General features: G+C 41.7%; 1 protein-coding gene across 1 annotated transcript; it reads left to right on the top strand.

The window, feature by feature from the left end:
- The first annotated feature begins 7,393 nt into the window (after positions 1-7,393).
- Positions 7,394-16,300, top strand: LOC139449483 (uncharacterized). The gene is made up of 3 exons (XM_071230901.1): positions 7,394-7,483; positions 8,919-8,945; positions 15,102-16,300. The coding sequence occupies exons 1-3, from the start codon at positions 7,471-7,473 to the stop codon at positions 15,485-15,487; spliced, it is 426 nt and encodes a 141-aa protein (XP_071087002.1). The 5' UTR covers positions 7,394-7,470; the 3' UTR covers positions 15,488-16,300.
- The last annotated feature ends 1,285 nt before the right edge of the window (positions 16,301-17,585 follow it).

The raw sequence follows: 17,585 nt of genomic DNA, 5'->3' as shown, positions 1-17,585 counted from the left end.
CGGCCTAGACAGCCCTAGGCTAGCCCTATGGACACAATAGGCTGTATTCATTATAAAGGGTGCATTTCAAATCCACTGTCCAAAATTCCCAGACTACAAGTATTGGATGATATATATACTAGAGTTATTATATATAAAAAAAATTATTAAACGCAGCATAAAAGTTCACCTTGCTAAGTTAGTTTTCTTACATCCAGGTCGAAAATGAGGTTATTAAGGAGATGGGACAGGTATTATCTGACTCTGTCAACATTAAGGTTCCAAAATACCATGCGAAAGTTATTATCGAGGACGAATATTTTCATAAATACTCAACATAAAAACATAAAAAGCTTCCATTGAATGTCCCTATTATTGAATAATTTCTTTAACACCATGTCGTAACAACCGACCAACTTGATTACCGGGTGTTCGTGATATGTGACTTGGCTCATCATGTGTTATCGTACCGCGATGGCGCTGGTCGTTGCTCATGTTAACAATCACTCGCGTATATGCTTCACAGGCCGCAGTAATTAATATGGCTGACCAAGTGCTAACGACAGCATAAAATAACATTCAATCACTATCACTAACCGTTTGACATCACAGTCACCATGACCTCAATTGCAATTTTCAAGTAGTTCAATATCAACCAACCGTGATACGAGCAGCATTATTCTATGACTCATCAAACACACTGACTGTTCAAACGTCGGTAGAAATAGTTCGATATCAGGAAAATGACATGTTTAATGTTTAGAATATGTTAATATTATTCTCTATGAATATTTCCTCATGGAAACAAGTTTCAATGGGACCATAACGAAAGGTTTCGTCCATACGTTAATGAGAAACACCAGCGTCGCATTATCGGACGGAAATTGAAGCTGGCAAGTGTAAATCGTGGGATGTAATATGAGATCGTGGGTGGGTTGTTTTTCTGTGGCCAAGTGGTCAAGCTCTCTTGATGCTGAGTTAATCTTTCACTTATTGTGACGTAACTATTCAAATCCTGAAACGATACCTTTCGACATGGTTTGCGGTTATTAATTATGTAGTGTGTGTGCGTGCGTGCGTGCGTGCGTGGGTGCGTGCGTGCGTGCGTTCGTGCGTGCGTGCGTGTGTGTGTGTGTACATATATATATCACGTACACACACACACTCACACAGGATGAACAGGGATATTGAGAAGGATGAACAGGGATAGTGAGAAGAATGAAAGGGTATATTGAGAAGGATGAACAGGGATAGTGAGAAGGATGGACAGGGGTAGTAAGATGAAGTGGGATAGTGAGAAGGATGAACAGGGACGGTGAGAAGGATGGACAGGGAAAGTTAGATGATGTAGCGGGATAGTGAGAAGGATGACCAGGGAAAGTGAGAAGGATGGACAGGGATAGTAAGATGAAGTGGGATAGTGAGAAGGATGAACAGGGACGGTGAGAAGGATGAACAGGGATAGTAAGATGAAGTGAGATAGTGAGAAGGATGAACAGGGATAGTAAAATGTGGAATAATGAGAAGGATGAACAGGGACGGTGAGAAGGATGGACAGGGATAGTAAGATGATGTGGGATAGTGAGAAGGATGAACAGGGAAGGTGAGAAGGGTGGACAGGGATAGTGAGAAGGATGAACAGGGATAGTGAGAAGGATGAACAGGGATAGTGAGAAGGATGAACAGGGATAGTAAGATGAAGTGGGATAGTGTGAAGGATGAACTGGGAAGGTGAGAAGTATGGACAGGGGTAGTAAGATGATGTAGTGGGATAGTGAGAAGGATGAACAGGGACGGTGAGAAGGATGGACAGGGATAGTAAGATGAAGTGGGATATTGAGAAGGATGAACAGGGACCATGAGAAGAATGGACAGGGATAATAAGATGATGAAGTGGGATAGTGAGAAGGGTGGACAGGGACCATGAGAAGGATGAACAGGGATAGTAAGATGAAGTGGGATAGTGAGAAGGATGAACAGGGAAGGTGAGAAAGATGGACAGGGATAGTAAGATGATGTAGTGGGATAGTGAGAAGGATGAACAGGGACGGTGAGAAGGATGGACAGGGATAGTAAGATGAAGTGGGATAATGAGAATGATGAACAGGGACTGTGAGAAGGATGGACAAGGATAGTAAGTAGACGTGGCATAGTGAGAAGGATAAACAGGGACCATGAGAAGAATGGACAGGGATAGTAAGATGAAGTGGGATAGTGAGAAGGATGAACAGGGACCATGAGAAGGATGGATAGGGACGGTGAGAAGGATGAACAGGGATAGTAAGATGATGAAGTGGGATAGTGAGAAGGATGAACAGGGACTGTTAGAAGGATGGACAGGGATAGTAAGATGAAGTGGGATAAGGAGAAGGATGAACAGGGACTGTGAAAAGGATGAACAGGGACGGTGTGCAGGATGGACAGGGATAGTAAGATGAAGTGGGATAGTGAGAAGGATGAACAGGGATAGTGAGAAGGATGGACAGGGATGATAAGATGAAATGGGATAGTGAGAAGGATGAACAGGGACGGTGAGAAGGATGGATAGGGACGGTGAGAAGGATGAACAGGGATAGTAAGATGATGAAGTGGGATAGTGAGAAGGATGAACAGGGACTGTGAGAAGGATGGACAGGGAGAGTAAGATGAAGTGGGATAAGGAGAAGGATGAACAGGGACTGTGAAAAGGATGAACAGGGACGGTGTGCAGGATGGACAGGGATAGTAAGATGAAGTGGGATAGTGAGAAGGTTGAACAGGGATAGTGAGAAGGATGGACAGGGATAATAAGATGAAGTGGGATAGTGAGAAGGATGAACAGGGACGGTGAGAAGGATGGACAGGGATAGTAAGATGAAGTGGGATAGTGAGAAGGGTGGACAGGGACGGTGAGAAGGATGGACAGGGATAGTAAGATGAAGTGGGATATTGAGAAGGGTGAACAGGGACGGTGAGAAGGATGAACAGGTATAGTAAGAAGATTACGTGGGATCGTGAGAGAGATGGACAGGGATAGTAAGAAAATGAAGTGGGAGAGTGAGAATATATATATATATAATTTTAAGACTGCATGTGGTATTACAGTCTTGTAAGTAAATATATTTTGTAAATGTAAGTAACAAATTCTTTTGGGCTGGATATAATAACTACAGACTTTGAGTTTGGGTTCAATCTTCAATTCTTAAGATCGTTTCTTTTACGCGCTCATCCATGATTTGAGCAGAGAGATGAGAATGACATGATATAGTTGGCCAAATTACTACAGACAAGTACAAATTCAAGTATACGTAGTTGATGTTGACCAACTCTACATATTCCCCCGTGACGATGTCGGGTTTAAGACGGTCCACAAAAACACTATGGTTATTGTAAGAGGCGGCTGACTCAATGGATTGGGTTGTCAGTCTTGGTGTATTAAGTCATCGGCGTGCAATGTTGCTCAATATACCAATTAGTGGTGTGTCCACATCTTCCTTCGTTCCCCAGCTTGAAGAGTTCCCTCTGTCGACATCGCCGAACAACAATACCTGTCCTGCTACAGACCAGAGCTGATGTTCACCTTGAGGGGCTGTGGACCACTAACAGGGATGGAAGAATATCCCCCCTCTGCGCAGACGGTGACGAAGACAAGATCCTGATCTTTTCCACTGATGAGCAGCTGAGGTGTCTTGCAATTATCCAGCCAATCTCGTCGACACCCAGACCTGCGACCCTTAAACCCGAATCAGCGCCCTTCCGCATCGCCCTCCCATTCATAGGAAAAGCCTCCCACATCATCAGCCGCCTCCTCAAACAGCAAGCCAACATCGACACCCACTTCACCAGCTCCAACTCCCTCAACACCCTGCTAAGAGCCAACGGCAGGAACACATCTAAACCCAAAGAGGCTAAAGGTGTAGTCTATAAAATTGACTGCAACTGTGGACAGTCTTACGTAGGTGAAACATCCCGCCCAATCAACACCAGAATCAAAGAGCATAAAACCTCCACCATCAAATCCGACAGCAAATCAGCCATCTCGGACCATATAAGCAACTGTCCCAATCACATCATCAACTGGGACAACCTCCAAATCCTCGCCAACAACCTCCATGATTTCACTGAAAGAAAACTAACAGAAGCAGTACACATTCGCCGCCACAAGCCATCAATCAACAGAGATCAAGGCTATTTCGTCCCACCCGCCTAATATGAACTCATCAAACAATAATCACTTATCCTGTTTATTGGCTTCATGACCCTATTGGCTTCCAGCTATGTATTTTCTGTCCATCGTGTTGTGACAGCACCATCCCTTTGTTGTCACACCTACCAATGTTATCCGACTCATGTATACTATTGTTGTTACTGTTAATCCTCCACCTACTATATATATTCTGCACTATGTCCCTCATTCATATTAAGACAGGACAACTAAATAAACAATATACCAGAGGCATCTTCTTAGACTTCTCTAAAGCTTTCGACATGGTATGGCACGATGGGCTAATACAAAAACTTAAAAAAATAGGACTCAAAGGTCAGATAATAAACTACATCCAGGACTTCTTAAACAATCGTAAAATAACCGTGGGTATAGACCAAACTCTATCGGACCAATGTCCCCTAGAAAATGGCACTCCACAGGGCAGTATCCTCAGCCCCACCCTCTTCAATATAATGATAAACGATCTATTCGATGGTCTATCCCCTAAAGTAAACACATCAAAATTCGCGGATGATGGAGCCATCTGGATCCGCACAAAAAGCATGAAAATGGCCAAAAATCTACTCCAAAAATCTCTTAATAAAATACAACAATGGGCTGACAAATGGGGCTTCTCCCTTAACTCAGAAAAAACAACAGGAATAGTATTCAAACATAAAAACATGAAACCCGCCTCCCCAATCCTCCAGCTAAACAATCAAACAATCAAATTTCAAAAACAAACCAAATTCTTAGGACTTTTTTTCGATGAACATCTCACCTGGGATGCTCACATCCAAAACCTAACAACTAAATGCAGTAAAGACCTAAACACCCTAAGATGCCTAACTGGCTCTAACTGGGGAGCCTCCAAAGATACTCTCCTCTCTCTCTCTACATATCCCTAATTAAATCAAAACTAGACTACGGCTGCGCCATATACAACACCCTAAACAACTCTCTATCTAAAAAACTTGACTCAATACAATATCAGGCTCTCAAACTCATTACACGCACCCAACATGGCACCTCCTACACCTCACTTCAGGCCTTAACAGGAGAAATGCCACTAAGTCTACGCAGGGAACAGCTAAGCTTAAATTTCTGGGCCGCGTCCCAATCAAACCCTCTCATCCAAAACTTAATAAACCAAAACATCAGCCCTAAAAACCAAGCTCTAGCTCGTAAACACCCCTTACTTACCCCAATATCCCAAAGAATAACAAACTACCTAAATGAACACCAAATTAAAAATCTTAAACAAAACTGCAAACAATCAAATATCTTCACCCCTAAACTTAAAATACCCAAAATAGACACAACACTAGCTAGCCAAATAAATAAACAAACCGACCCAAACATAGCTAAAACTACCACACTAGCATACATACACAAAAATTGGCCAAATTGGTGTCACATTTACACGGACGGATCCTCAGATCCGACCTCCAAACACACGGGTTTCGGAGTCCATACCACACAACCAACTAAAACCACACAATCCTTCCGACTCCCAAATAACCAATCAATATTCACGGCAGAACTAATGGGCATGGCCTCAGCCCTCCACAATCAAGAATCCAAAAACCACCAAAAAATCCTAATACTTACTGACTCCCTAAGTGGACTACAAGCCCTCCAAAACAAAAATACCAAAAACCGACCTAAATTAATAAATCAAATACTTAAAAGTTCCAACGACCTAACAAAAGCAGGCAAACAAATAACCTTCTTGTGGATACCCGCCCACGTAGGAATATACGGTAATGAAAACGCCGATAAAGCAGCTAAACTATCCCTCAAAATCCCAGAAATAAGCTTAAACTTACCCATCTCAAAATCAGAAATTAAAAGTGTAAACAAACAAAAAATCACAAAAAAATGGCATAACCTATATCTAAACTCAAATAGCCAAATCAAAAGAGTTCTCAGCAAACCACTAACCAAACCAAAAATTCTCCATCCATCAAAAAAAATCGACAGAGTAATCACTAAACTCCAAACAGGACACACCAACCTAAATAACCACCTAATTTTTTTTTAAAAACACACTACAGGTAACTGCCCACACTGCAAACAACCAGAAACCCCAGAACACGCACTCATCCACTGCACACACTACCTAACACATCGAACCGCATTACAAACCACCCTCAATCTAAACAAGGCTCTCACTCTAGAAGCAATACTAAACCCACAAAATAAACTAGAAAACTTCAAGGCCTTAGGCGTATTCTTAATCAAAACGGAACTAATAAAACGCATCTAAAACCATAATAACCTACCAAATCAAAATCACATAAACAAACAATCATCCACCATACCCAGCTCCCTTAGTTCTCCTCCCCAACCCCATCGGCATCTATTCCAAATCTCAAAATTCCCAAATTCTATATAAGCAACCCCTAAAGCCCCCTCTTGGGTTGCACAGACCACCCTCGCCCCTTTCGGAAACACATTAAATGGCCTGGCCGGGCCCGTGTGCGAAATACGCATCAGTCGGAAAGCGCACGTTAAATCTCCAAAGTAAGTAAGTAAGTAAGTAACCTCATTCAGTCTTGCTCGACAACGGTATAAGGATCTATACCGAAACGTCGCTTTTCACAGTATTAAAGAAGTTGTTATCCAAAAAAATTGTCTCTATCTTGTCTTGCAGAAGTTTATCAGTCTACATGGATGGTACGTTTTCCTGCTGTCCTCATCTCAGAGTGCATAATACATGTACATCTATCCTGTAAATTCCTCAAATTTTTGTTTTCTGGTCTGTTCCACTTAAATGAAAGGTAAACAGGTAACTATTGCTTGACTAACCAACCTTGACTAATCCTGGTAGAAGCTGTCTGACAAATGGGATGTCTGACAATTTGGGAGGTTACCTATACAGACAGAGGGAGTATTGCCCGGCCCTCGGTATCATTAAACCATCAAGCCTGACACAGGACTGAAGGTATGATAATATTCAAGTTATGATCTCGATGAAATATTTCCGGGTGTGAAATTAGCACGACAATGGCAGCACATAGTCGGGTTGTTAGAAATAGTTCCGTGTGCTCCGGAAGCAATAGCAGTTGAATGCATTCACAAAACTCAGCGTGTCACCCTGATGACTTGTGTTTGAGCGATTCACACGGTAATCGCTATCAAGGAAATAAACCTGTCCACATTGAGTTGTATGGATAATTTATTCATTTCCACATCAAATCAAGTAGCATTCGTTTCTACATGTTCTGTTGTGAGCTGCTGTGCATTTCAGAATGACGCATGAGTGAATATTACTACCCATTTATACAATTGGCTTGGCCAAGATGAGTGGCTGTTGTAAGTATGTTATTTACTGTTAACGAAATGCCAAAGAATGTTTGGTAATTGAACTCTGTGTGTAGGGGTTTATATTTGGGTGGTGTCATGGGGAGAGTTTAGTTTCGTCATAACCGGTTCTTCGGTTGGCTCGCTTTTTTTGCGATATATTAAAGTTGTCTATGTATATAGGTTCATTATTTACATGCAGTCGCCATATAGCTAAAATATTGCTGGCTACGACGTTGAACAACAAACAAACATTCTTTGTCCTATCTGAATAAGGTGGTTCCCGGTATTATTTGTGACACTGAGAAAATTAGAATCATGGTTCCCTGTTGAAATAGTCTTATTTGCTTACATAATATGTACAAAAAGTAATTAATTCGGGTTTCGACGTTGTAACCGAAATAATTAATATGCAATGACCTGATTATGCCAACTAAAACCAGCTGCATGCCATTGCTAAAGTGCTACCTCTAAAGTGTTAACCTCTTCTACACGCAAAATGTCGGTAATCATATTTTCATAAAACACATGTAATGTTTTTTAAAATGTTTTTCGTGAGTTCCGGTAAAAGTATTTTTTGTTCTACTCCTGAAACCGTCATGGTCGTTTAAGGCTGTGCTGAGTTGCGTCCCTTGGGCGTGCCAGAAACCTATGACCGCGGGTTTGAATCCCAGATTAGCCTTCAGTATGTTTTTAGGTTTTTCAGCTCAAAACCCAAGCTCGTGGGTTTCACCAAAGTTGTAAACGGCATAAGTGAAATATTGCACAAAGAGTCGTTAAACCGAGTTCACTCACTCATCTATTGTTTTCGGAGGCTCATATATTCGTTTGGTGACCGCAGATCATCCGTATTGCTTGTCGCCTCTTATGGTTTTTTTCAAAAACATGAAAATGAACTGTACCTCCGAATCTGATGAAGCAGGTGTTGAAACATGTTATAATAACCTGATCATGACACCCGCGCATATGGGGCTTTACAAACGTTGTAATAACGTGTTTCTTCTCTTTTAAGTATTTGCACAACACAACTTCATACATGGTAATCTGTAATACCTTGTTTTCCGAAAGGCATTTCGTTATTTATGTTGAGCCCGCTACCAGTTCGGCCACAGGAATAGCGAATATCAGACCGAGTAAATAACGTCAGAAATCAATGCATCTGTATACATCGATGAAATGTCAGACTCTTCCCTGAACAGCCCCACATCCACCCTTACCCCCACCCATCATCCCCACTCCCAACCCTACCCCTATCCCTACCCCTAACCCTAACCCCTACCCCTAACCCCTAACCCCACCCCAAACCCCTACCCCCACCCCGGCCTCACCCCTACCCCTGTCCCTACCCCCAACCCCACCCCCAACCCCACCCATCATCACCTGCCCCATCTCCTCCCGCAACCATCATCACCACCATGCTGTGTAACACAATGTGCTTTCATTTCAGCCTGGTGCTGTTTTCAAAAGCCAGAAGGTACGTTTGTTATTATCATTTTGTCTCTGTTATATATATCTATAGACACCAAATGCATCTAATTTAAGCGTGCATATCTTGTGTTTCAAGTTCTCATTTCACGTATACAAAAAGAATGAACACTGTTAGATCCATTCTGTGTTTTTTTCAAACACAATTGTAAGATTCAATACAGTCAAATGACAAAGGAGATATACTGAATGTAACTCTGTGATCATGGTCTTGTTTTAGAATATTGAGCGAGTGAGTATGGTTCTACGCCGCTTTTAGCAATATTCCAGCAATATCACGGCGGGGGACACCAGAAATTGGCTTCTCACATTGTACCCATGTCGGGAATCGAACCCGGGTCTTCAGCGTGACGAGCGAACGCTTTACCACCAGGCTACCCGACTGCCCCTTTAGTAGAATATTTTGATTGTCAAGAAGTTATCCTTTTGTAGAAGCTTTAAAGTGTGTTGTTGATTAATTCGGATGAAGATTGTAATTCTTATTTATCAAGTTTCTAAATCACATTTCTACTGCTGTTTTTACCCATTGCGTTTACCCATTTGTACACCGAAAGGCATTTCGTTTTGGACTCTGATCTCGCTACCAATTCGAGTACTCAGTATTAAAGGACACGTGGAAATGCTTTCAAACGTTACAAGTTATCATTTAGAGATCGTAATATGTTTTTATACTTGTAAAATGATAATTCATTCAATGATAAATGTATTGTCGAATCTGATCCAATTCATAATGAATCATCTTTACGACCTACGTGTACAACATTGTTTTGGCGTCGTGTTGAATTCCTCCTTTTGATAATGGGACGTACACTGAACAATATTGATGCTTTCCTTTTTAATTCGATAAAACTACGGTTGTCTCCATCCGAAACAACCCCGAACGAAAGTACTTTACCTATAACCACTTTATCAATTACCTGCCAAACAGACTTGACATGGGTTATCAAAGATTCTCCCCAAGTTTTCTCACCTGTACAGTCCACTCAGACTGCAGCACTGCTTCCTACCGCACCGATACTAGCTCAAGTTCCCCCACAATCATCTGAATCATCTCAGGAACAGTCATCATCTGAATCAGTTCCAAAACCCCTACCGAGCGGAATTATATATTCATATATAACTATTTCTCATCTGTTATACAGTTGATTAAATAATCAGTAAAACAGCTGATTAACTAATCAGTAAAAGAGTTGATTAACTAATCAGTAAAAGAGTTGATTAACTAATAAGTAAAACAGTTGATTATCTAAAAAGTAAAACTGTTGATTAACTAATCAGTAAAACTGTTGATTAACTAATCAGTAAAACTGTTGATTAAATAATCAGTAAAACGGCTGAATAACTAATCAGTAAAAGAGTTGATTAACTAATCAGTAAAAGAGTTGATTAACTAATAAGTAAAACAGTTGATTATCTAAAAAGTAAAACAGCTGATTAACTTATCAGTAAAACTGTTGATTAACTAATCAGTAAAACAGCTGAATAACTAATCAGTGAAATAGTTGATTAACTAATCACTGAAACAGTTGAATAACTAATCAGTAAAGCAGCTGATTAACTCATCAGTAAAACAGTTGATCAACTGATCAGTAAAACAGCAGATTAACTAATCAGTAAAACAGTTGATTAACTTATCAGTAAAACAGTTGATTAAATAATCAGTAAAACAGCTGATTAACTAATCAGTAAACCAGTTCATTAACAAATAAGTAAAACAGTTGATTAACTAATCAGTAAACAGCTGATAAACTAATTAGTAAAACAGCTGATTAACTATTCAATAAAACTGTTGATTAACTAATCAGTAAAACAGTTGATTAACTAATCAGTAAACCAGTTGATTAACTAATCAGTAAAAATGTTGCTTAACTAATCAGTAAAACAGCTGATTAACTAATCAGTGAAACAGTTGATTAACTAATCACTGAAACAGTTGATTAACTAATCAGTAAACCAGCTGATTAACTAATCAGTGAAATAGTTGATTAACTAATCACTGAAACAGTTGATTAACTAATCAGTAAAACAGTCAATCAACTTATCAGTAAAACAGTTGATTAACTAATCAGTTAAACAGCTGATTAACTAATCAGTAAAACAGCTCAATACCTAATCTGTAAAACAGTTGATAAACAAATCAGTAAAAGAGTTGATTGACTAATCACAGAAACCGTTCATTAACTAATCAGTTAAACAGCTGATTAACTAATCAGTAAAACAGCTCATTAACTAATCAGTCAAACAGTTGATTACCTAATAAGTAAAACAGCTTATTAACTAATCAGTGAAACAGTTGATTACCTAATCAGTAAAACAGCCGATTAACTAATCAGTAAAACAGCTCAATACCTAATCTGTAAAACAGTTGATAAACTAATCAGTAAAACAGCTGATTAAGTTATCATTAAAACAGCTGATTAACTTATCACTAAACTAGTTGATTAACTAATCAGTAAAACAGCTGATTAACTAATCACTAAACTAGTTGACTAACTAATCAGTAAAACAGCTGATTAACTAATCAGTAAAACAGCTGATTAACTAATCAGTAAAACAGCTGATTAACTAATCAGTAAAACAGCTGATTAACTAATCAGCTTGTATATTTCTTGTTGGGGCGGTCGGGTAGCCTAGTGGTTAAAGCGCTCACTCGTCACGCCGAAGACCCGGGTTCGATTCCCGACATGGGTACAATGTGTGAAGCCCATTACTGGTGTCCCTCAACACTGATACCCAAGGCAGTCTGTTTTATTTGTTTGTCACGTCCTGTCTACCTAAATTGCAGTCATGCTACAAAAATAAGTTTCTTTATTCATCCATTTGCCCGCTCTTATGTACATCAGCCGGTTGTAGAAATAACGCAATATTGTGCCTCATTGTGCCATACCTCGCTTATTGTGCGTCATTGTGCCATACCTCGCTTATTGTGCGTCATTGTGCCTTACCTCGCTTATTGTGCGTCATTGTGCCCCACCTCGCTTATTGTGCGTCATTGTGCCCTACCACGCTTATTGTGCGTCATTGTGCCATACCTCGCTTATTGTGCATCATTGTGCCATACCTCGCTTATTGTGCATCATTGTGCCCCACCTCGCTTATTGTGCATCATTATGCCCCACCTCGTTTACTGTGCATCATTGTGCCCCACCTCGCTTATTGTGCATCATTGTGCCATACGAGCTTATTGTGCATCATTGTGCCCCACCTCGTTTACTGTGCATCATTGTGCCCCACCTCGCTTATTGTGCATCATTGTGCCATACCTCGCTTATTGTGCATCATTGTGCACCACCTCGTTTACTGTGCATTATTGTGCCCCACCTTGCTTATTGTGCATCATTGTGCCCAACCTCGCTTATTGTGCGTCACTGTGCCCCACCTCGCTTATTGTGCATCATTGTGCCCCACCTCGCTTATTGTGCGTCATTGTGCCCCACCTCGCTTATTGGGCGTCATTGTGCCACACCTCGCTTATTGTGCATCATTGTGCCATACCTCGCTTATTGTTCGCCATAGTGCCCCACCTCGCTTATTGTGCATCATTATGCCCACCTCGTTTACTGTGCATCATTGTGCCCCACCTTGCTTATTGTGCATCATTGTGCCCCACCTCGCTTATTGTGCATCATTGTGCCCTACCTGGCTTATTGTTCGCCATTGTGCCCCACCTCGCTTATTGCGCGTCATTGTGCCCCATCTTGCTTATTGTGCGTCATTGTGCCCCACCTCGCTTATTGTGCATCATTGTGCCCCACCTGGCTTATTGTGCGTCATTATGCCCACCTCGTTTACTGTGCATCATTGTGCCCTACCTCGTTTACTGTGCATCATTGTGCCCCACCTCGCTTATTGTGCATCATTGTGCCCCCACCTCGTTTATTGTGCATCATTGTGCCCCACCTCGCTTATTGTGCGTCATTGTGCCCCACCTCGCTTATTGGGCGTCATTGTGCCCCACCTCGTTTATTGTGCGTCATTGTGCCCCACCTCGCTTATTGTGCATCATTGTGCCCAACCTCGCTTATTGTGCGTCATTGTGCCCCACCTCGCTTTTTGTGCATCATTGTGCCCCACCTGGCTTATTGTTCGCCATTGTGCCCCACCTCGCTTATTGTGCATCATTATGCCCACCACGTTTACTGTGCATCATTGTGCGCCACCTCGCTTATTGTGCATCCTTGTGCCCCACCTCGCTTATTGTTCGCCATTGTGCCCCACCTCGCTTATTGTGCGTCATTATGCCCACCTCGTTTACTGTGCATCATTGTGCCCCACCTCGCTTATTGTGCATCCTTGTGCCCCACCTCGCTTATTGTGCATTCTTGTGTCCCACCTCGCTTATTGTGCATCATTATGCCCCAACTCGTTTATTGTGCATCATTGTGCCCCACCTCGCTTATTGTATATCATTGTGCCATACCTCGCTTATTGTGCATCATTATGCCCCACCTCGCTTATTGTGCATCATTGTGCCCCACCTCGCTTATTGTGCATCATTATGCCCCACCTCGTTTACTGTGCATCATTGTGCCCCACCTCGCTTATTGTGCATCATTATGCCCCACCTCGTTTACTGTGCATCATTGTGCCCCGCCTCGCTTATTGTGCATCATTGTGCCCCACCTCGCTTATTGTGCATCATTGTGCACCACCTCGTTTACTGTGCATTATTGTGCCCCACCTTGCTTATTGTGCATCATTGTGCCCAACCTCGCTTATTGTGCGTCACTGTGCCCCACCTCGCTTATTGTGCATCATTGTGCCCCACCTCGCTTATTGGGCGTCATTGTGCCCCACCTCGCTTATTGTGCATCATTGTGCCATACCTCGCTTATTGTTCGCCATAGTGCCCCACCTCGCTTATTGTGCATCATTATGCCCACCTCGTTTACTGTATATCATTGTGCCCCACCTCGCTTATTGTGCATCATTGTGCCCCAATTTACTTATTGTTCGCCATTGTGCCCCACCTCGCTTATTGTGCATCATTGTGCCCTACCTCGTTTACTGTGCATCATTGTGCCCCCACCTTGCTTATTGTGCATCACTGTGCCCCCACCTTGCTTATTGTGCATCATTGTGCCCCACCTCGCTTATTGTGCATCATTGTGCCCCACCTCGCTTATTGTGCGTCATTATGCCCCATCTCGCTTAATTTTTCGCCATTGTGCCCCACCTTGCTTATTGTGCGTCATTGAGGCCCGACGGCTTTGATTATTGTTCATGTAGTGGGATAATATAAGCGGGGTTTCGGACGTGAAAAGTGGAAATGTGCCATATCTCAGTTTTGCTAGAATACTGCGATGGTACCGTACATATGCTGAAACATCCAAACAAATGTAAGTTCTAAACAATCTTATTTTTTAAGTTTATTTCCATTCATTTGACCGGTATCTTTCCAAAGACCACAGGTCCACCTTTAGTGATCAGCAACAATCTATCTATTTTAATACCTCTGAAGACCCGTGAAGATCCGGGGTAGAATAGGTCTTCAGCAACCCATGCTGGCCGTAAGAGGCGACTAAAGGGATCGGGTGGTCAGGTTCGCTGACTTGGTTGACGCATGTCATCGTATCCCAATTGTGCAGATCGATAATCATGTCAATCACTGGATTGTCTGGTCCAGACTCGATTATTCACTGAAGGCGTCATATAGCTGGAATAGTGCTGAGTGCGGCGTTAAAAAACAAACAAACAAACAAAAGATTCCTATTCGGCATTAAGTTGAGATATATCTGGAAGAATAGCCATCTAAGCTTATCCATATCCGTTTTAGTAACAGTTTGCCAGACTGTGTTAATGAGTACAGAGATATGAAGGTCAATTTCATTCAACCCAATTCAACGACTCAGATAACGTCGATTCATTCAACTGGATTCAACGATTACTGCCGCTACTCTGAGACGGAAATTCATCTAATTTAAGTCAGAATCGAGCAGTGTTCCCTTTTCCAGTTTAAAACAAAGGATCGAAAAGTTTTCTTCATAGTCCTGTGTCTCCGTTATGCAGAACCTTCAAGAAAATATCTTAAATGACAATCGATACATAATTTATATATATTTTCTTATTGTTGATCATCTTTAAATTTTTAAAAACACACTTTGATTTCAATACAAGCAATTGGTTAAATTGTGTTTATTTTCAGTTACAAAAAAAAAGAAAGCAAAGAGAGCTTCACCAAAAGAAAGGGTTGCCAGATATCGCCCAGTGTACCCGAAGCCTGAGGGCACCAAGAACGATTATTCAGCTGCTGACGTCGAATTTGTAAATAGAGATCGTCAAACAAATGTCAAACAACCCCAGCATGGTGGTGACGTTAATGAAGGTGATTATGACATGTTGTGGAAGTGGAATCCAAAGCGGTATAAGGTGGCGGAGACCCAAGGCGTGTACAGTCATCTGGTGATGACAAGCGGGATGAATGAGTGCCCGGACCCAGACCAGTATGACACGACGAGGCGGGTGTTGGCGGAACTACGGGCTAGGCCTGAGGAAGACTTGTATAACAAGCTGGCCATACCTAATGTGTAGATACCAGCTATGAAAGCTCACCTGGTCATCATCCATCGTCAGTAATCCCCGTGTTTGAATACGTGCGGTTGCTTTGCTATTCTTACGAAACGATTCCGGCGATGGGGAAACCTGCAGGTTCTGATGACATGGGCAGTACTTCTCGTGAACCATGTGCCGCACCCATTGTTCGGTTTCAGACAAGGGTCGAACGCGCACAAACTTCACGAAGGCTTATTAGACACAGGTTCATTATCTGTACAAAACCCAGACACCCGTCACGATTACACCCAATATCGCCCACTGTATTCACATATATACACCTCATAAACACTTACATGAAGTACTGACGATGCTGGTGACATACTTGCACCATAGTCATGGCGCATTTTCCGTAAGGCCCTACAAAGTCGTATGTTTCCAGTATTTTTGTAAACAGAGGAGAGGACGTGATTTTGTTTGTGACAAGCATGCCAATAGTGGGTCAAATAGAACAGTACATGCGTATCTCTAAAACAACATTCTGATTTTTCCAACACTTTATGTCAGTGGTACAATCTGTGAACCTTCACACCATATTTTAGTGAAATGATCATGTACGGCTCAGCACCCTTTGTTAATGTATGTTCCACATATACCAAAACCATGCAAACTACGGAGAACAACTCCCAAATAGGGAGTTCTCATTAACACATTGTCAACGATCACGATACTTCGTCATGGTAGACATGAGGGCGACAATTCCATGGTGGACGCTCCAGTGACCAAAATGTTATCCGATGCAATTCCTTACTTATATTTCTGCTCCCTTGAATGTTCAGGTGAACACTTTTATTTGTGGTGCAGTATACGCACACTTTTGTGCGAACCCCATCATCACTATTTGATTGTGATTCGTAAACACATGATTATGATATTGTCGGAATCGTACAATGGACAATTTCTTATGAATATGAAAAGGGATTCTAAAATGACCAATGTTATGAGAATCCTCTGGGGTTTCTCACATTTTTTTCCAGGGTATGTGACAATCTCATTAAAATCAGATCTTAGCTCTTGTTTCCGTTAAACAAGACCCGTGAAGATTCCGGGGTAGAAAAGGTCTTCCGCAACCCATGCTTGCCGTAAAAGTCGAGTATGCTTGTCGTAAAAGGTGACTAACGGGTTCGGGTTGTCAGGCTCGCTGACTTGGTTGATGCATGTAATCCATCTCAATTGCGTGGATCGATGCTCATGATATCAATCACTGGATTGTCTGGTCAAGTCTTGATTATTTACAGACCGCCGTCATATAGCTGGAATATTGCTGAGTGCGGCGTTAAACAACAAACCAACCAACCGCTAAACAAAGATCTGCAGACATCCCATTACGGGTTACGTCAGAACTACCTTTCATCCGACCAATCAAAGCGTCGCTTACCAGATCATGGAAGTGACAGTCGGAATGCGTTTTCTAATCATGCAACCTCGAAAACGTTAACACAGGGTATTCCGAACGACAGTTACCGTCCGTGCGACTGATTCCATCAAAATCATCGTCTATCTTTCGCTTCCGTGGGTTAAACATTTGAACGGAAGAGACGTTGCATAGTACGTGGGAAGCACTGCCATACAATCTCAACCATATATAAACAATGTTTGTTTGTTCAGTATTCAAAATTTTAATCGAGAACTGTGTCAATATATTTTTCAAGCGTAGTCTGAAATGAAGTCACCAGGTTGAAACGAGTGTCGTTAGGCTCGGAAAGCTGCTTTCTAATTGGCTGATGTCGACTTCTTTTTCGCGAAAGGTCGTTCTGACGTGACCTGCAATTGGATGTCCTCAGATCTTTGTTTAGCGGCAGCGAGAACTTAGATCCGATTGAGCTTGGGGTATGTGAGGAACTATTTAAACATGTACATCTTTTCAGGATGCATGCATTCTAAATGCATTATAGATGCATGTAATATCATTCTGGACATAGTCAGGTGAGTATTATGTACTAGAAGCTAAATGCATCATACTTTTATTGTATTTGTGGCATCACGAACTATGTAAATTATGTACATTAATGCTTCGTTTCAATATGGCTGTTCTAATATGACTGCCTTTATATATCTCTTTGAAATGTTTTCTTTG

This window comes from Haliotis cracherodii, unplaced genomic scaffold (assembly GCF_022045235.1).
Source record: "Haliotis cracherodii isolate W230 unplaced genomic scaffold, xgHalCrac1.p SCAF_8, whole genome shotgun sequence".
Classification (NCBI taxonomy): domain Eukaryota; kingdom Metazoa; phylum Mollusca; class Gastropoda; order Lepetellida; family Haliotidae; genus Haliotis; species Haliotis cracherodii.
The sequence above is the reverse complement of the archived record's forward strand: the minus strand, read 5'-3'. Positions and strand labels throughout refer to the sequence as shown.